Source organism: Apodemus sylvaticus, chromosome 6, assembly GCF_947179515.1.
Source record: "Apodemus sylvaticus chromosome 6, mApoSyl1.1, whole genome shotgun sequence".
NCBI classification, from domain to species: domain Eukaryota; kingdom Metazoa; phylum Chordata; class Mammalia; order Rodentia; family Muridae; genus Apodemus; species Apodemus sylvaticus.
Genome location: NC_067477.1, coordinates 46400706 through 46415237, shown reverse-complemented (window position 1 = coordinate 46415237; position 14532 = coordinate 46400706). Strand labels below are relative to the sequence as shown.

Sequence of the window (14532 nt, the reverse complement as noted above, 5' to 3'; positions counted from 1 at the left end):
CCCAGTTTAGACAATAAGTGATTGCCGGCTGTGAATGAACCGGTGTGCCTGTGATGCTGTCTTGGCGTTGCCAAATGGACATGTTATGTACTCACTAGTCATTACCCCCCCCCCATGGAGTCTTCATTTATAACTTAGCATTTCCTCCTCCAGAAAATATGGGATGAGCTGGACCTCTGGCATTCCAAGCTGAATGAGCTGGACTCTGAAGTTCAAGACTTTGTGGAGCAGGACCCGGGACAGGCTCAAGAATGGATGGATAACTTGATGACTCCTTTCCAGCAACACCAGCAAGTGTCCCAGAGAGCAGAATCCAGAACCTCGCAGCTCAACAAGGTATAGCCATGGAAACGATAGCTGCACCGCAGGGCGGTTCCAAGAAGGGCTTAAGCAGAGTCAAACAAAGGGTGACCGTGAGAGGCGGCCAGCAGTGCCATGTCCTGACCATCCTTCCTCCCCTTCTCTGGGTGTCAGTGAGACCTCAGGAGTCCAGGCAGTTGTGTTTCCCTAGGTAAATGAAGACCCAGGAATGAGGTGGGAACTCCATGTGCCATTTGGGAACAATGTCTTTCTCTGCTCCTAAATAGCAGCTATGTTTGCCGAGTTCCAGGTGTGATCCAGCTAGGACAGGATCCTGAAATGGAATATGATAGGGTCAGGGCCTGAACCCGAGGAGAGAGTACAAGCTCTGTGTTGAGAATGAGGTTGAAATGGGACTGGGCTTAGGTGAAACACTGACTGGAACCTTTGTCAAGGCTCTAGCAGGAACTCCTTAAACCCTGTCGAGGACAAGTTGGAAGGTTTTTTACTTGGAGCAGGAGTGCCTGTGTCTTCAGCCATGATAAAGGCCCCAAAGGCCTGGAATATCACTGACCAACAGTGGTTAGCTCCCCACCTAAGGGTCAGTCCAACCCAGTAACTACCCTTCAACAGCTGGCTTTCCATTTCTTCCCGGCCCACAGGCCACCATCAAGATGGAAGAATACAGTGATCTTCTGAAGAGTACAGAGGCGTGGATAGAAAAGACCAGTCGTTTGCTGACCAATCCGGCCTGCTATGACTCTTCAAGGACCCTGAGCCACCGTGCCAGTGCCCTCCAGGTAGGACCCCCAGGGTTCTCTCAGTCAGAGAACCTACAGAGTGAAGAGGGACTTCTTGAGCAGCAGTACCTGGGCTTTTATGATCCATTTTGAAATGCATCCTTACCATAACCATGCCAAGACACAGAGAGACGCTTGGGACAGTGGCAAACATTAGACTAGGAAGTTCTGGGTCTTCTTGTCCTATGGCATGTCTCTTTTAATGCTAGAGTTATATATTCCATGGGCCTCAGTTTCCCCCACCTATGAGGTAAGACATTATGCTAGATGGTGTTGAAGGTTATGGCTCCTAGAGTTCTAAAATGATATCCACTTTTCTCATTACCTGGGTACACGATCTGTGGGATCCCCTCTCCCCGGTGTTCAGGCACGAGCAGGAATGAGATAAGGTAGCCACATCGTCCATTAGGTCATGTCACATGGCTAAGGAAATGAAATGGCCATTCTTATGAATACACCACCTGTCACAAGCACTCAATGCCAAGGATTCCGAGTAACAGACTATAGACACCCCTGCTGCCTTGAAGCATATAGCCACCATATTGGTAGAATTGTTGGAACAGGTCTCCAGAGTGGCTTCTTAAAGTTGAGAGCAACCTCTGGCTCTAACAGCTACCCTGTGTCCAACAACTGATCATCAACTACTGAAAAGAAACCTGGAAGATGCCTGCTGTGTCCTAGCTTGACCTAGAACTTGCTGTGTATGAGGCTGACCTTGAACTTCTGATCCTTTTGTCTCTCTGCTTTCCCGGGTGGAGATTACTGGCCTGTGCCACCTGGCCTTGTGTCTATGGTGCTGAGATGGAACCCAGGGTTTCATCCAGGTGAGGCAAACCTGCCTTCTGAACTACATACAAGGCCCCATGTAGATGGCTCTTAGACACTTCTATACACACATGTATATAATGATTCTGGTCATGTTTACCACCATTACCTTTTTTCAACTCTCCCATTGAAAATCTTCCAACAAGCCCCCTCATAATTCATTTCTTTAAAACAAAACAAACAAGCCCAGCATGGGTATGCAGGGTATTAAGGGGAACATGGGCAGATTGTCCGAGGACACACCAGTGAAGAAAGTGGTATCTCCTCCCCCCAAAAACCACCGACAACCTCTCCTCAGTCAGGAGGGAGGCCTTCTCACTCCCTGTGCCCCAGATGGCCTCTCAGGTGCAGCCTTGAGGTTCTGTGAGTCGAAGGCATCTATGCTAGGCCTGAGCCCTGGAACATAGCCATATAACTGTCTTTGGTTTTAAGCATCTACACATATAATAAGTAGTTACCTGGCAATAGAAATAGAAGTCAGGTCTAACATGCCCTGCCTCAGAAGATGCTGTCTTTCTGAGCATCCTTCTCTGTGCCAGTCAAAGAGACAGAGCCAGTGGAAGTGTTTCTCTTCTTGGGCCATGGCTGCCAGGGGTTGTCCAGTGCCTGGTACTGACTGGGTTGATTGTAAAGGTCATTTGGTTGTCTTTCTCTCATTATTAGGTCTGGAGAAAGAGTCACTGAGGAGTTCTTTCATAAGTTTCCATAGTAGCCAGACCTCAAAGATGGTCTAGGTCCTTTAATATTTAAGGTGTTACAGTGCTCCCCTGAGGGCTGGCCTCTCCTCCCTGACAGTCCAGATTTGGTGGCACATTTTTTGTCCTATGGGGCCCGTTTCTGTTTTCACCCACCTATTCCTTTTCTTGTCCTTGTGATTCCTTTTGTCCCTCATCCCCGGCTTCCCCTCACACACCTCGGGTTGATCCTCTACATCCCAAGATCATATTAGATTTCTATTTTAAATCAGTTTTATGATTTACCATTTTTGAAAGTTATTTGTATATGCATATTCCTGTGTGTGTGTGTGTGTATGTGAGTGTGTGTGTGTGTGTGTGTGAGTGCATTGGGTGTGCAGTACCAGTGGAGGCCACGAGAGGGCATTGAATCTTCGAGAGCAGGAGTTAACAGAAGGGTGAGCAGCCCTGTGGGTGCTGGGAACTGAAGTGGGTTCTCTTACCCTCTGAGCCCTCACTCTACTCTCCAGCCTCGGAGAGTAGCACCCCCCCCCCCGCATTTTATTGTATTGTATTGTATTGTATTGTATTGTATTGTATTGTATTGTATTGTATTGTATCTCATCTTAGTTTTGAGGCAGTCTCAGGAAGCCCAGGCTGTCTAGGAACTTGGAATGATACCTGCTTCCATTGCCCCAGGATTACTGGCTCACAGAACCACACCCTCTCTAGACTCCTGTGATGCTGGTGACTGATTCTACGACTTCTCGCAGGCTAGGCAAGCTCTCCACCACCAGGACCATGTCAGCAGTCTGGACCTTAGCACTCTTGAGAGTTTGCACAGACAGAAGAGAGCAAGGATGCTGTGTCTCTGTTCTCCGTGTTTTAAAATGATTTAAGTAAGCTCAGGAGAAAGGATAGATAGCTCTGCTCCGTTCTACAGACATGCTTACCGTGCATCCTAAGTGTGAAGGAGTTCCTCAAACTGTTCTGGGACATTCTGAATGGCTGGGCTGAGCAGAGGGAGTAGGGCAGGGGAGTCTACCGGCTTGTTTCCCACACAGTGGGTCCTAGTAAATCCTCAAATGGGCAGTAAGAACTAGTCCTGTAAAAAAATTACATTTTGTCCTTATAATTAAAATAGCTGTCCTGAGCATGCAGGATGGCTCAGCAGGTAATGGCGCTGTGCCACTGAGCCTGGGGCCGACGTGGTGTAAGAATGGCACCCATGTGGTGTAAGAATGGCGCCCATGTGGTGTAAGAATGGCGCCCATGTGGTGTAAGAATGGTGCCCACGTGGTGTAAGAATGGTGCCCACGTGGTGTAAGAATGGCACCCATGTGGTGTAAGAATGGTGCCCACGTGGTGTAAGAATGGTGCCCACGTGGTGTAAGAATGGCGCCGGCTCCCGCAGGTTGTCCTCAGACCTCCATCCACACGCTACAGCGTTCACGTGCTTCTTCCCACACGCACACTGTATAAGGAGCGAATTCTTAGTAAAATACGCCTTTCTGTTTTCTGGCATTATTTATTATTTTTTCCCTTTGGTTTAGTTTAGTTATTTGTTTTGGTTTTGACTTTTTAAGGCAAGGTCTCCTGTAGCTTAAATTGGCCTTGAACTCCTAATCCCCCTGCCGGCACCTGCCAGGGGCTGAGGTTACAGGCTTGTGCTGCCATAGCTGTCCGGGTTTTTTCCTCATTTTCTTTTCTGTCATTTAATTTCTCTCTCTCTCTCTCTCTCTTCTGCTTCTCTCCCTCCCTCCCTCCCTCCCTCCCTCCCTCCCTCTCTCCTTCCCTCCCTCCCTCTCTCAATCCCTCCCTTCCTATCTCTCTCCCTCTCTTTCTCCCTCCCTCTCTCTATATATATATGTGTCTGTCTGTATGTATGTATGTTTCCCTATTTCTTCCTTTTCAATTTACTTAAATGACTGACAGCATTCTCCATTAAACATAAGAAAGTTTATTTTAGCCGGGCAGTGGTGGTACATGCCTGTAATCCCAGCACTTGGGAGGCAGAGGCAGGCAGATTTCTGAGTTCGAGGCCAGCCTGGTCTACACAGTGAGTTCCAGGACAGCCAGGGCTACACAGAGAAACCCTGTCTCGAAAAAAACAAATCCAAAAAAATAAATAAATAAATAAAAAAGTTTATTTTGCTGGGCATAGTAGCAATTCACTGTAAAGTTGTGGTTAGAAGGCTAGGTTGTAGGACCAAGGCTAGCCTGAGCTACAGAGCAGGTCCTTTAATTTTTGTTTATTTGAATTACACGTCCACTTAGCACAGTGTGCCTGCGAGTCACCCCTTTACAGCAGCCATCAGTGGCCCTCCCCATTGCTAAGTGCTGCTCTAATCACTGCAACGCCTAACAGATAGCTGGGTTGCTGCTTTGTGTTAGCTGTTGTCGTATAACAAGCTCCAGGAAAATTTGGACTCTTCAGACAACCAGCATTGATTACCTCATGGGGGTCTGTCAGCAGATGCTCAAGTCACATCCCGCCCCCAACCCTGCAGACCGTAGAGCCTCATTGTTTCTGTTCTGAACACAGAAGTGACCAGGACCTAGAGCTTCCGAGACAGTTCCCTACATCCTCTTGGATCTGAACTTGGAGGATTCGTTTCCTCAGACTGGCATGTCCCCCTTCTTCTTCTTGTTTATCTAGATGGCTCTGGAAGATTCTGAGCAGAAACACAGCCTTCTACATTCAATTTTCACCGACCTAGAAGATCTGTCAATCATTTTTGAAACCGATGACTTGATCCAGACCATCCACGAGTTAAGTGACCAGGTGGCAGCTCTACAGCAGCAGATAGTGGAGGCCCTCCCACACGCCCAGCAGGTGGCAGATGTAAGTGACAGAAAAGTTGTGGGTTCCTGTGTATTGTGTTCTGTTTACTTAGCACCTTCTGCCAGGAATCACCCTCAAATCCGACCAAAGCACTCTAAGCAGATACATTGTTAATTGACGTTATTTCTTGTGTTACTTTGTACAATGGTGGAAGTTTCCCACCGGTCACCCAGAGTGGTGTCCGCCTCCCTCCAGCGTGAAGAACCCTGATAAAGATGCTTGCTCTTTTTTGTTCTCTCTCTGACCTGATTCCTGGGGTCAGTTCTTAGTTACAGAAGCCTTTTCCAAAGTGGTGGCATGCTTCTGTGATCTTTGATGGAAATGACTTTGCGATGCATTCTGTAGTTTGGTACAGATTCTTAAATATTAGGTTAAAAAAAAACATTTTAAGCTGGGCGATGGTAGCACACACTTTTAGCCCCCAGCACTTGAGAAACAGAGGCAGGTGGATCTCTGAATTTGAGGCCAGCCTGGTTTATAGAATGAGTTCTAGGACAACCAAGGCTACACAAGAGTAATCCTGTCTCGAAAAACCAAAATAATAATAATAATAATATATCAGTTTTTAATGTAATTTCATTTGTCATAATTTAGCTGTTTTTATAAGTAATTACTGTACTTTAACGCTTTTACTTTCAGACTTCTGCCGTTTTCTTTATTATTGAGTAACTCCCAACTGCTATAATTTTAAGCCTTCAGCCTTTCTCTGTTGATTTCAAAGCCTCTCTTGTCAACCCCGCATCATCTTCTTATCATGTGGGATCTGTCCTGACCTCTAAGCCCAGGCCTGCGCACTCTCTGCTGCTCAGAGCACTTCAACATATGGGCGTACCTCACATATCTCAACTTCTTTTTCTAGCATTTTACTTTAAGATTCCTGGTCTAGTTACAGACGTTGACACTGAGAACATTAACCATTAGACAAGAGCCGTGGTGTTGCAATGACTCTGAGTAGGTTACGCCACCCTCGGCAGCACCGTGCCCCGCAGGAGCTCAGTCGGGGGAGGGGAGGGCACCCAGGGCCTCTCCCAGCTTTTGTCTCTTAGTTTCTTAAGAGTAACTTCGTCTTTCTTTCTTTCTTTCTTTCTTTCTTTCTTTCTTTCTTTCTTTCTTTCTTTCTTTCTTTCTTTCTTTCTTTCCTTCCTTCCTTCCTTCCTTCCTTCCTTCCTTCCTTCCTTCCTTCCTTCCTTCCTTCCTTCCTTTCCTTAAAGTGATGGGAATTTCCAAAATGCCAGACCTACTTGTGTTTACATATTTAAACACATTCCAAAGATAAATTTAAAGAGTGTGTAGACACTCCATAGTTCATGTTAGAAGCTGGCTTGGAGGCGTGCCAACCGTTGTTCTCATGAGCAACTGGAAAGTGACCCAGTGAATGTCTTGACTTCACAATCCCTGTTTTGTTTTGTTTTGCTTTGCTTTGTTTTTCTCAAGACAAGGTTTCTCTATATAAAAGAGCCCTGGCTGTCCTGGAACTTACTCTATAGACCTGGCTGGCCTCGAACTCACAGAGATCCGCATGCCTCTGCCTCCTGATTGCTGGGATCAAAGGTGTGTGCCACCACGCCTGGCTTCCACAATGTCTTCTGGTGCAGTTTAGACTAACATTTTCTATTAAAAGCCACATACATATGTGTGTGAAATATAGTTATTAAGCAGTATAAGTGGCAAATACCCCTTGATTAGATCTGAGAATAAAGAACAGGATTAATAACAGTGTATTATGAGTTATGGGTTATTAATGTGCAGCATGGAATACAGGGGTGTGTCTTATGTGCACTCTAGGACGTGGTGGCAATCGAGTCTGAAGTTAAATCAATGGAGAAAAAGGTTGCAAAGATCAAAGCTATCCTGTTATCCAAAGAAATATTTGATTTTCCACCTGAAGAACATCTCAAGCATGGGGAGGTAGGGATGAACTATTTTTGAAAGTTTTTTTTAAATAATACTTACTGTCTACCTAAAAATATGTAATCACAGAGTTTGACCCAATGTGTTGGATTCATTAGAGTAATACAGATGAGATTGGGACTAGCTGTAAATACATATGAAAATATCTTTGAAATATTTTTGAGTTTTTATTTAATGTATGTGAGTGTTTTCCTATACATGCAGCACATGCAGTGTGGCCTTTGGAGGCCAGAAGGCGGTGTAGGATCCCCTGGGACTGCACCCAGGACTAAGTGGGTGCTGGAAACTGAGCCTGGGTGGAACAGCAGTCGGTGCTCTTAGTCACAGCTCCATGAAAATCATTTAAATCATATTTAGAGCGTTCCTTGTGCAGCAGTAGTTGTCCTGTAGGTGCTTTGTCATTTAAGCTTTGCCCTCCCCCCCCCCCAGACCTTGAGCACTTTTGTGAGCCAGTGGGGAGTCTCTGACCCCTGCAATCCTTTTTCCTGGATTCTCATTATCTCTCTCTGTTGGTACTGAGGTCATTAGCTAAGCTATAATTTATAAAGATCCATGCACAGTGTCACAGCAAATGTACAGACTTGTGATCTCCAGCAGACACTTGGGGATCAGGTCAACCTGAGTTCTAATTTCCCTGCCAAGCTGTCTAAACTTAATCAGGTCTTCTTCCTTCTGGGAACCCAGTCTCCTTGCCTGTGGAATGGGGGTTAAGTGTGCTTCCCTTTAGTGTGAAATAAGGTCATTAGCTATGAAGTCTGTAATAATGTTTAATTTGGCCAGATATTGTGATCAATTCAGGGAGCATTTTTTAAGGACTATTGCAGGAAGCCTGGGCATATAGTTGTTTTAGAAGATTCGGCACCTGCCTAGTGACAGCATACAGAAGTAAGTCACAATCCCATATAGAGAAGGGTTGTCTGAATGATGATGTCGTGTTTGGAAATAGTCCTTCTCCAAACATTTTTTCCTAAGACCCTTATCCACTACCATACCTCAAATCTGAATTAAGGAAATGCTTTAAAAACCACAGAACTGTCGAGGTGGCTCGACGGTTAGGAGCATATTGCTCTTGCAGAGGACCCGAGTTGGGTTCCCAGCACATGCATATACTCGCAATTAAAAATAAAGCATTTGTAAGTGAGATTGCATATTAAAGACCAATATTAAAATATAAATATTTTAATTTGCACTAAGTCAACTTTCATTGGCTTTCGTGGAGGGGGATATTTGTTTGTTTGTTTTTGTTTCTGTTTTCATTTCTGTATTGGGCTTCCTCGCTGCTGTTAAGGTCATACTTGAAAACATCCATCCCATGAAAAAGACCATTGCTGAGATAATGACTTACCAAATGGAACTGAGGCTGCCCCAGACAGGAACCAAACCCCTGCCTGTGTTTCAGAGGACAAGCCAGCTTTTACAAGACGTGAAACTCTTGGAAAATGTGACTCAGGAACAAAACGAGTTACTGAAGGTGAGAGGTTTATGACAAGAGTCAACTTGGTGCACGAAAATGTTCAGGAGAAGTTGGCTGCATTCTTCTTCTCCGCTTGGCTTCTATTGCTGTCGTAAAGGCTTGGGGAGGAAACGGTTTGCTTAGCTTTGGCATCCTGGGTCATAGTCCACTGAGGGAAGCCTGGAGGCAGGAGGTGAAGCAGAAGCCATGGAGGAGACCTGCTTACTGGCTTGCTCAGCTAGGTTTCTTATACTGCCACCTGCCCGGGGGTGGCACTGCCCCCTCTAGGCTGGGCTCTCCCACATTAAGTGGCAATCAAGAAAATGCCTACCTATGACTTACCTTAGTCTGTTGGAGGTTCCCTCTACCCAGATGACCCCTGCCTGTGTCAAGCTGACAAAAACAAAAGCCACCCTTTGTAGTTTTCAAGTTTAATTGAAAGCAGTTGTTCCTCGAGAGGTGGCATTTAGTTTAAATAAGTAAACACACTCCTCCTACCTCATGTTTGTTACCTTAGCTCCAGTTGGGTTGAGAGCATTCGCATTCTGCTGTGTTTGTTAGTTCTGCTGTTAAGGACCTGTGTGTGTGAAACACGGGAGAGAAATCAGAGCAGATCAAGGCCCTTCAGCCTCTGGAGACTGCAGCACATAGCAGTCTCCTTGTCCACCCGATCACTTCCTCTCCCTGTGGTTAAAGCTCAGTGTATTCCCCAGCACCAGGCAGCGGTAGCCCAGGACCGTTTACCATCTCAGGGAGACCTGTGTCCAAAGAGCCAGCGGAGGACCAAAGAGGTACCTTGTGTCAGGATTAGTCCCTGTGCAATGAGGCAGGAATTTTAGTTCTAGAATCTTCTAGTGTTTTTCCATCCTGAGGGCAGTTTTGTTCTGGCGTTTTCCCATCCCTCTCAGGAGGGTTCCCCACCCCTCTGTAAATTTTATTACTCTACCAGTCTCAAGCCAGAATCATCAGAGTTTATACTCTTAAGCCAACAGCCACTCCCATAGAACAGAAATTGTTAAAAAGACCCTTGAACGCACAAGCACACTGGGCAGAGACTCTGTCTCTTGCATCGGAAAGGGCTGTATCTTCTTACTTCTAAAACTCCTTTGCACTGAGGTGGACATCCCGTTCCTCTAAAGTTGGGGGATCCTATTCTCCCTGATTTGAAGCATAACCACCCTCTGGCCTCTGACCTGGCTGCTAATCAATTGATGTCATTTCTCTCCTAATACCAACAGAGGGGAAAGTGACCTAGCAGTCACTGTACCTTTTCAAAAAATAGTTTGAAAGTGAAGTAAAAAGTATCAAATGTGATGGATCATTTTTAATCTCTTCTATCTTACTGGGCCTCTGGTCAGCAAAGGAAAATAGCCCTGACTGTGCGTTAAAGTGGCCTCTTCAAAAACAGAGTGATGGTGGAGGATATCATATGTGTAATTTTTTTTTTGTCAGCTTAGGCATCAAACTGTGCTGTGAACATTTTCCATCTCACTGGGTGGGTTGGAATCGCATGTACCCCTCATATATTTCAAAACAACTAAGCCATTGGTAATGAAAAATATTGGAATCTGGGACATTTCCTTTAGTTCCCACTTGAGCAGGACAAGCCTCCCCCCCCCCCCATTGTGGAAAGTAAGACAGATGACTTCTATGGGGTGTAACGGGATGTCATTCATTTCTGCGAGCTGGGGAGCAGGTATGTGCAGTGATCATAGTTTCTCATTTCTAGCCAGCAGCTAGAATTATTGGTTAAATATTTTATTTAAATACTAAGAAGGATTATGTGTAGGATAGAATCCATGTCATTTCGAAAGACATTTTGCTTCAGTATGATGCACACCAGAGAAATACTAAGACTTGCTTTTGAAGTCTGTTTCGGTTTCTAATATTTCATCAAACTTTGATTGCTTCATTTAGTCTACAAATAAATCTGAGCTTTCTTCCCTGGACATTACAGTCCGTGGCATGTTCTGGTTAGCATTGTCTCATTCTTCAAACTCACAACGCTCTGGAAGCTTCTGGCCGTTACTCATGAAATGCACGTCGCTGACTCTAAAGGGCAGCAGGGAGATGTCCGGATTGGAAAAATCCACCGTAATATCAAATAATGTACACTGTGTGTTCAGGATCAGGCGTGGCACCTCTGTATGTGGAACATGCCTCGTGTTTATCATATTAGCATGGTAAATACATGGGCTAACAAGACTGCTCAATAGGTAAAGCAGCTTGCCTTGCAAGCCTGGCACCTGAGTTTGATCCCTAGAACCCACGGAAAGGTGGAAGGAGCAAGTGTGTCTGTGCACATGCACATGCACAATTCTGAAATTTTCTTAAATGGTGTACATGACACATCAGTAATTTTATAAGACTTAAGAACTTTACATTACCATATAAAATGTTTCCCTGAATAGGGCCCTAGATTAGAAATATGTAAGAGTGGGGCTAGAGAGATGGCTCAGTGGTTAAGAGCACTGGCTGCTCTTCCAGAGGTCCTGAGTTCAATTCCCAGTGATTCTGTGGTGGCTCACAACCATCTGTAATGGGATGTGATACTCTCTTCTGGCATGCAGGTATATATGCAGACAGAGTACTCAGACATTAAAAATATCTATACAGCCGGGCTGTGGTGGCGCACGCCTGTAATCCCAGCACTCTGGGAGGCAGAGGCAGGTGGATTTCTGAGTTCGAGGCCAGCCTGGTCTACAGAGTGAGTTCCAGGACAGCCAGGGCTACACAGAGAAACCCTGTCTCGAGAAAGCCAAATCCAAAAAAAAAAAAACCAAAAAACAAAAAAAACCCAAACAACAACAAAAAAAAATCTATACAAAAATAAATGAAACTTTTTCAAAAAGAAAGAAACACATCAGAACAAAGAAACATTTAATTCAGTTTGGGCCTTTATCCCTGCTGAGCTGCCTTGGGGTCTCGGGAGGTAGAAAGGTTAGGCTCCAGTGTGGCAAACATCACCATCTAGATTCTGAATATAAATGCAGGTAATATTTGAAATATAGAATATAACTATATTGGGAAATTTTGTTTATTTAGAAAACAAATATAGACAACAGGGATATCCTGGGGACCTGTGAGGTGACTCAGTAGGGAAAGGCACTTGCCTGCTCTGCCTGGCAACCTGAGTTGGTCCAAGAATACAAGTGGCGGAAGACGAGAACCAACCCCTGCAAGCTGTCCTTTGACCTCCGACAGTACAGCTCCTACTCCCATATATGCACAAATAAATACAAAATAATAATATAATTTTTTATTGTAAAAAAGCTTCTTTTTCTTCTTGAAATCTGTACGCGTGCACAGTTGTACTTCAGAGGAGCTTGGGATGGGCTGGAGAACGGAAACAGCCTGTGTGTCACTTAGGTGGTGACAGTGACTCTGTGGGGGCTGTGTGTCATTTTATAGGTTGTCATAAAGCAGACCGCTGAATGTGATGAAGAAATAGACAGTCTGAAGCAGATCTTAACTAGCTACTCAGCGGAGTTCTCCCCTGATCATACGTCACAGGACCAGGTGGCCGACCTGCCGCCATTACAGGTACGCCTCATCCACTCCCCTATCCGTCCATCCTGTGAGTGCATACTTTACCCTTGCTGTCTAGAATCTTTTGTAGTATGACAGTGTTGTGCCTGACATCTTTTCTCCCCCAACTGCAGCAATGTTCTTCCCATTCTTACTTTGTGACGCTGTGGTTGAGTGGTATCGTTAATTTGCCATTGCATCCCCTGGACTTGAGACCCAGTTACAGAACCTGGGTAGGCCTTGGCTTCTGAGTCCTCATATGTGGCTTATTGGGAGCCCACACTATAAGCACGTCACGTCTTGGTTTGATTTCCTCTGTACCCAAGAAGCTGATGTGGGGGTTGGGTAGAGTGGGTAGGCTGGACTTCAATGGTAGTAAAACTCTGAACATTGATATAATGAAGGACTGTATTTTTAGTGCCATAAATCTGTCTGGGTAGAGCCTTTTCAGGCTTTGTTTTTATATCGGTACGTCTGTATTGAAATGGTGTGAGAGAGGCCCCGGCCACGAGGGATGCACATTTTTCCTGACACCTGATGGGCACAGGCAGGCAGTTGGCATAGTACTCAAAACTCCCAGACATTTACTAGCTGGGAGACTGAGGGTAGCTTGCTGAACGTAAAAGGTAAAGTATGAGAGATTCGGGAGACAAAGCCCATTACTGCTGAATTGGTAACACAGGCCCAGTGTGAGCAGGTCAGAGGGTGAGGGGGCCAAGTTTCTTCAAATACTTAAAAACTCAGGACTTCAAAGAGCTTATGTTGTGTAAGTACAAATAAAGGAAGTCACACTTAGGACACATCTTGGTGGATCATCACACCACACACACACACACACACACACTATTGTTTCCTCGATGCCCTTATGAGCCCTGATGGACCACCAACATAGAACACCTGGCTGGCAATGGGCGTGTGTCAGGAGAGAAGGGGCAAATAGAACTGACCCAAGAAAAAGTAAACTTCTCCCTTAGCTCTACCAGAGGATTTGATATCCACCACAGTGATTTCCCCAGGAGCATAAAACTGTCGGGAGCAAAGCTGAGATTGTCATTATAAACACCCACTTGGAAATGAGACTCTTGTACTTGAATGGTCATCAGCCATTTAGAAGGGATGATGGCAGACAAGATCACACTGTGCAGACCAGGCTGGCCTCAAACCCACGAAGTTCTACTTTCCTCTGTATCTGCCTTCCTGAGAGCTGGGATTAAAGGCGTGTGCCACATAGTTTCAGGGCCATTTAAAAAGCAACAATAGTAACAATAACAACAACAAAACAACCCTACACAAAAACTCAACAATGGCAAGTTAGGGCTAACTGTGAGTGGGATCTAAGGCCTCATCAATGGATTCTTCACAACCTTAGTTTTGGTTCCTCCATAAACCAGGACTGTGCTGTATCTCCTAACACATCATGTGACGACCTTAGTATGTCATCCTGAGTCATTTAAAGAAAACTTTAAATGTATTTATACACGCAATACTTCCTAAGCTTCATGTGTTTCCATAGTCCTTATACAACACCATTTCTTGAGAAAAATCTTGAAGAATCGCATTTAAATTCTAAGTATAGCTTATTGTCAATTTAATTTTGTGTAAAAATGATGTTCTCTAAGAAAAAGGAGGGGGCAGTGTGTTTGGGGTATGCATCATGGGGACTGAACATGGGGCCTGCTAGGCAAACCCTCTACCACTAATCCCCAGCGTGTATGTCTTCATCAAGGACATTCTTGAATGGGATTGGCAAGCTTTTCCTACCATAAATAATTGGTGTCACCTACCTTGATTCTTCAAGATGCCTGTAGGTTTACCAGTAATCCATTTGTGCCCTTAGTCTAAGTACCAACACAGTAAAAACAGCCAGAAACATTTTGGTAGCATTGTGACAATGATATTAACCTCAGGGACAGTGTCCCTCAGCTCTGGCCCCCGCTAGAGGCTCCCAAAGTGCCATGGGTTCCACAGTGCAGATGGCAGCTCAGTGCCTACCAGCCTACAGATCACTGGTCGCTGTTTTTCTGAGTTTATCCTAATGGCCTTGGTACTGCTTCTGTTGGGGGTATCTCCTCTTGAAGTTTAGTGTTTATTGAAAGTGAAACATGAAACACAGTCAACTCAGAGTTAACTGCTAGTAGAGAGCTTTCCATGCAGTTAGAATAGGGGTATTAGTTTAACAATGAGTGTCAGAACCCA

General features: G+C 45.1%; 1 protein-coding gene across 6 annotated transcripts in view; it reads left to right on the top strand.

Moving 5' to 3' along the window:
- The window catches only part of Syne2 (spectrin repeat containing nuclear envelope protein 2), a 297205-nt gene that overhangs the window by 177570 nt on the left and 105103 nt on the right, over positions 1-14532 (top strand). For all 6 annotated transcript variants that reach the window (XM_052185627.1, XM_052185630.1, XM_052185629.1 and 3 more), the window contains exons 56-61: positions 154-336; positions 963-1100; positions 5259-5444; positions 7230-7352; positions 8644-8826; positions 12220-12351. In XM_052185627.1, the coding sequence (XP_052041587.1) occupies positions 154-336; positions 963-1100; positions 5259-5444; positions 7230-7352; positions 8644-8826; positions 12220-12351 (945 nt within the window). The remainder of the gene's footprint in view (positions 1-153; positions 337-962; positions 1101-5258; positions 5445-7229; positions 7353-8643; positions 8827-12219; positions 12352-14532) is intronic.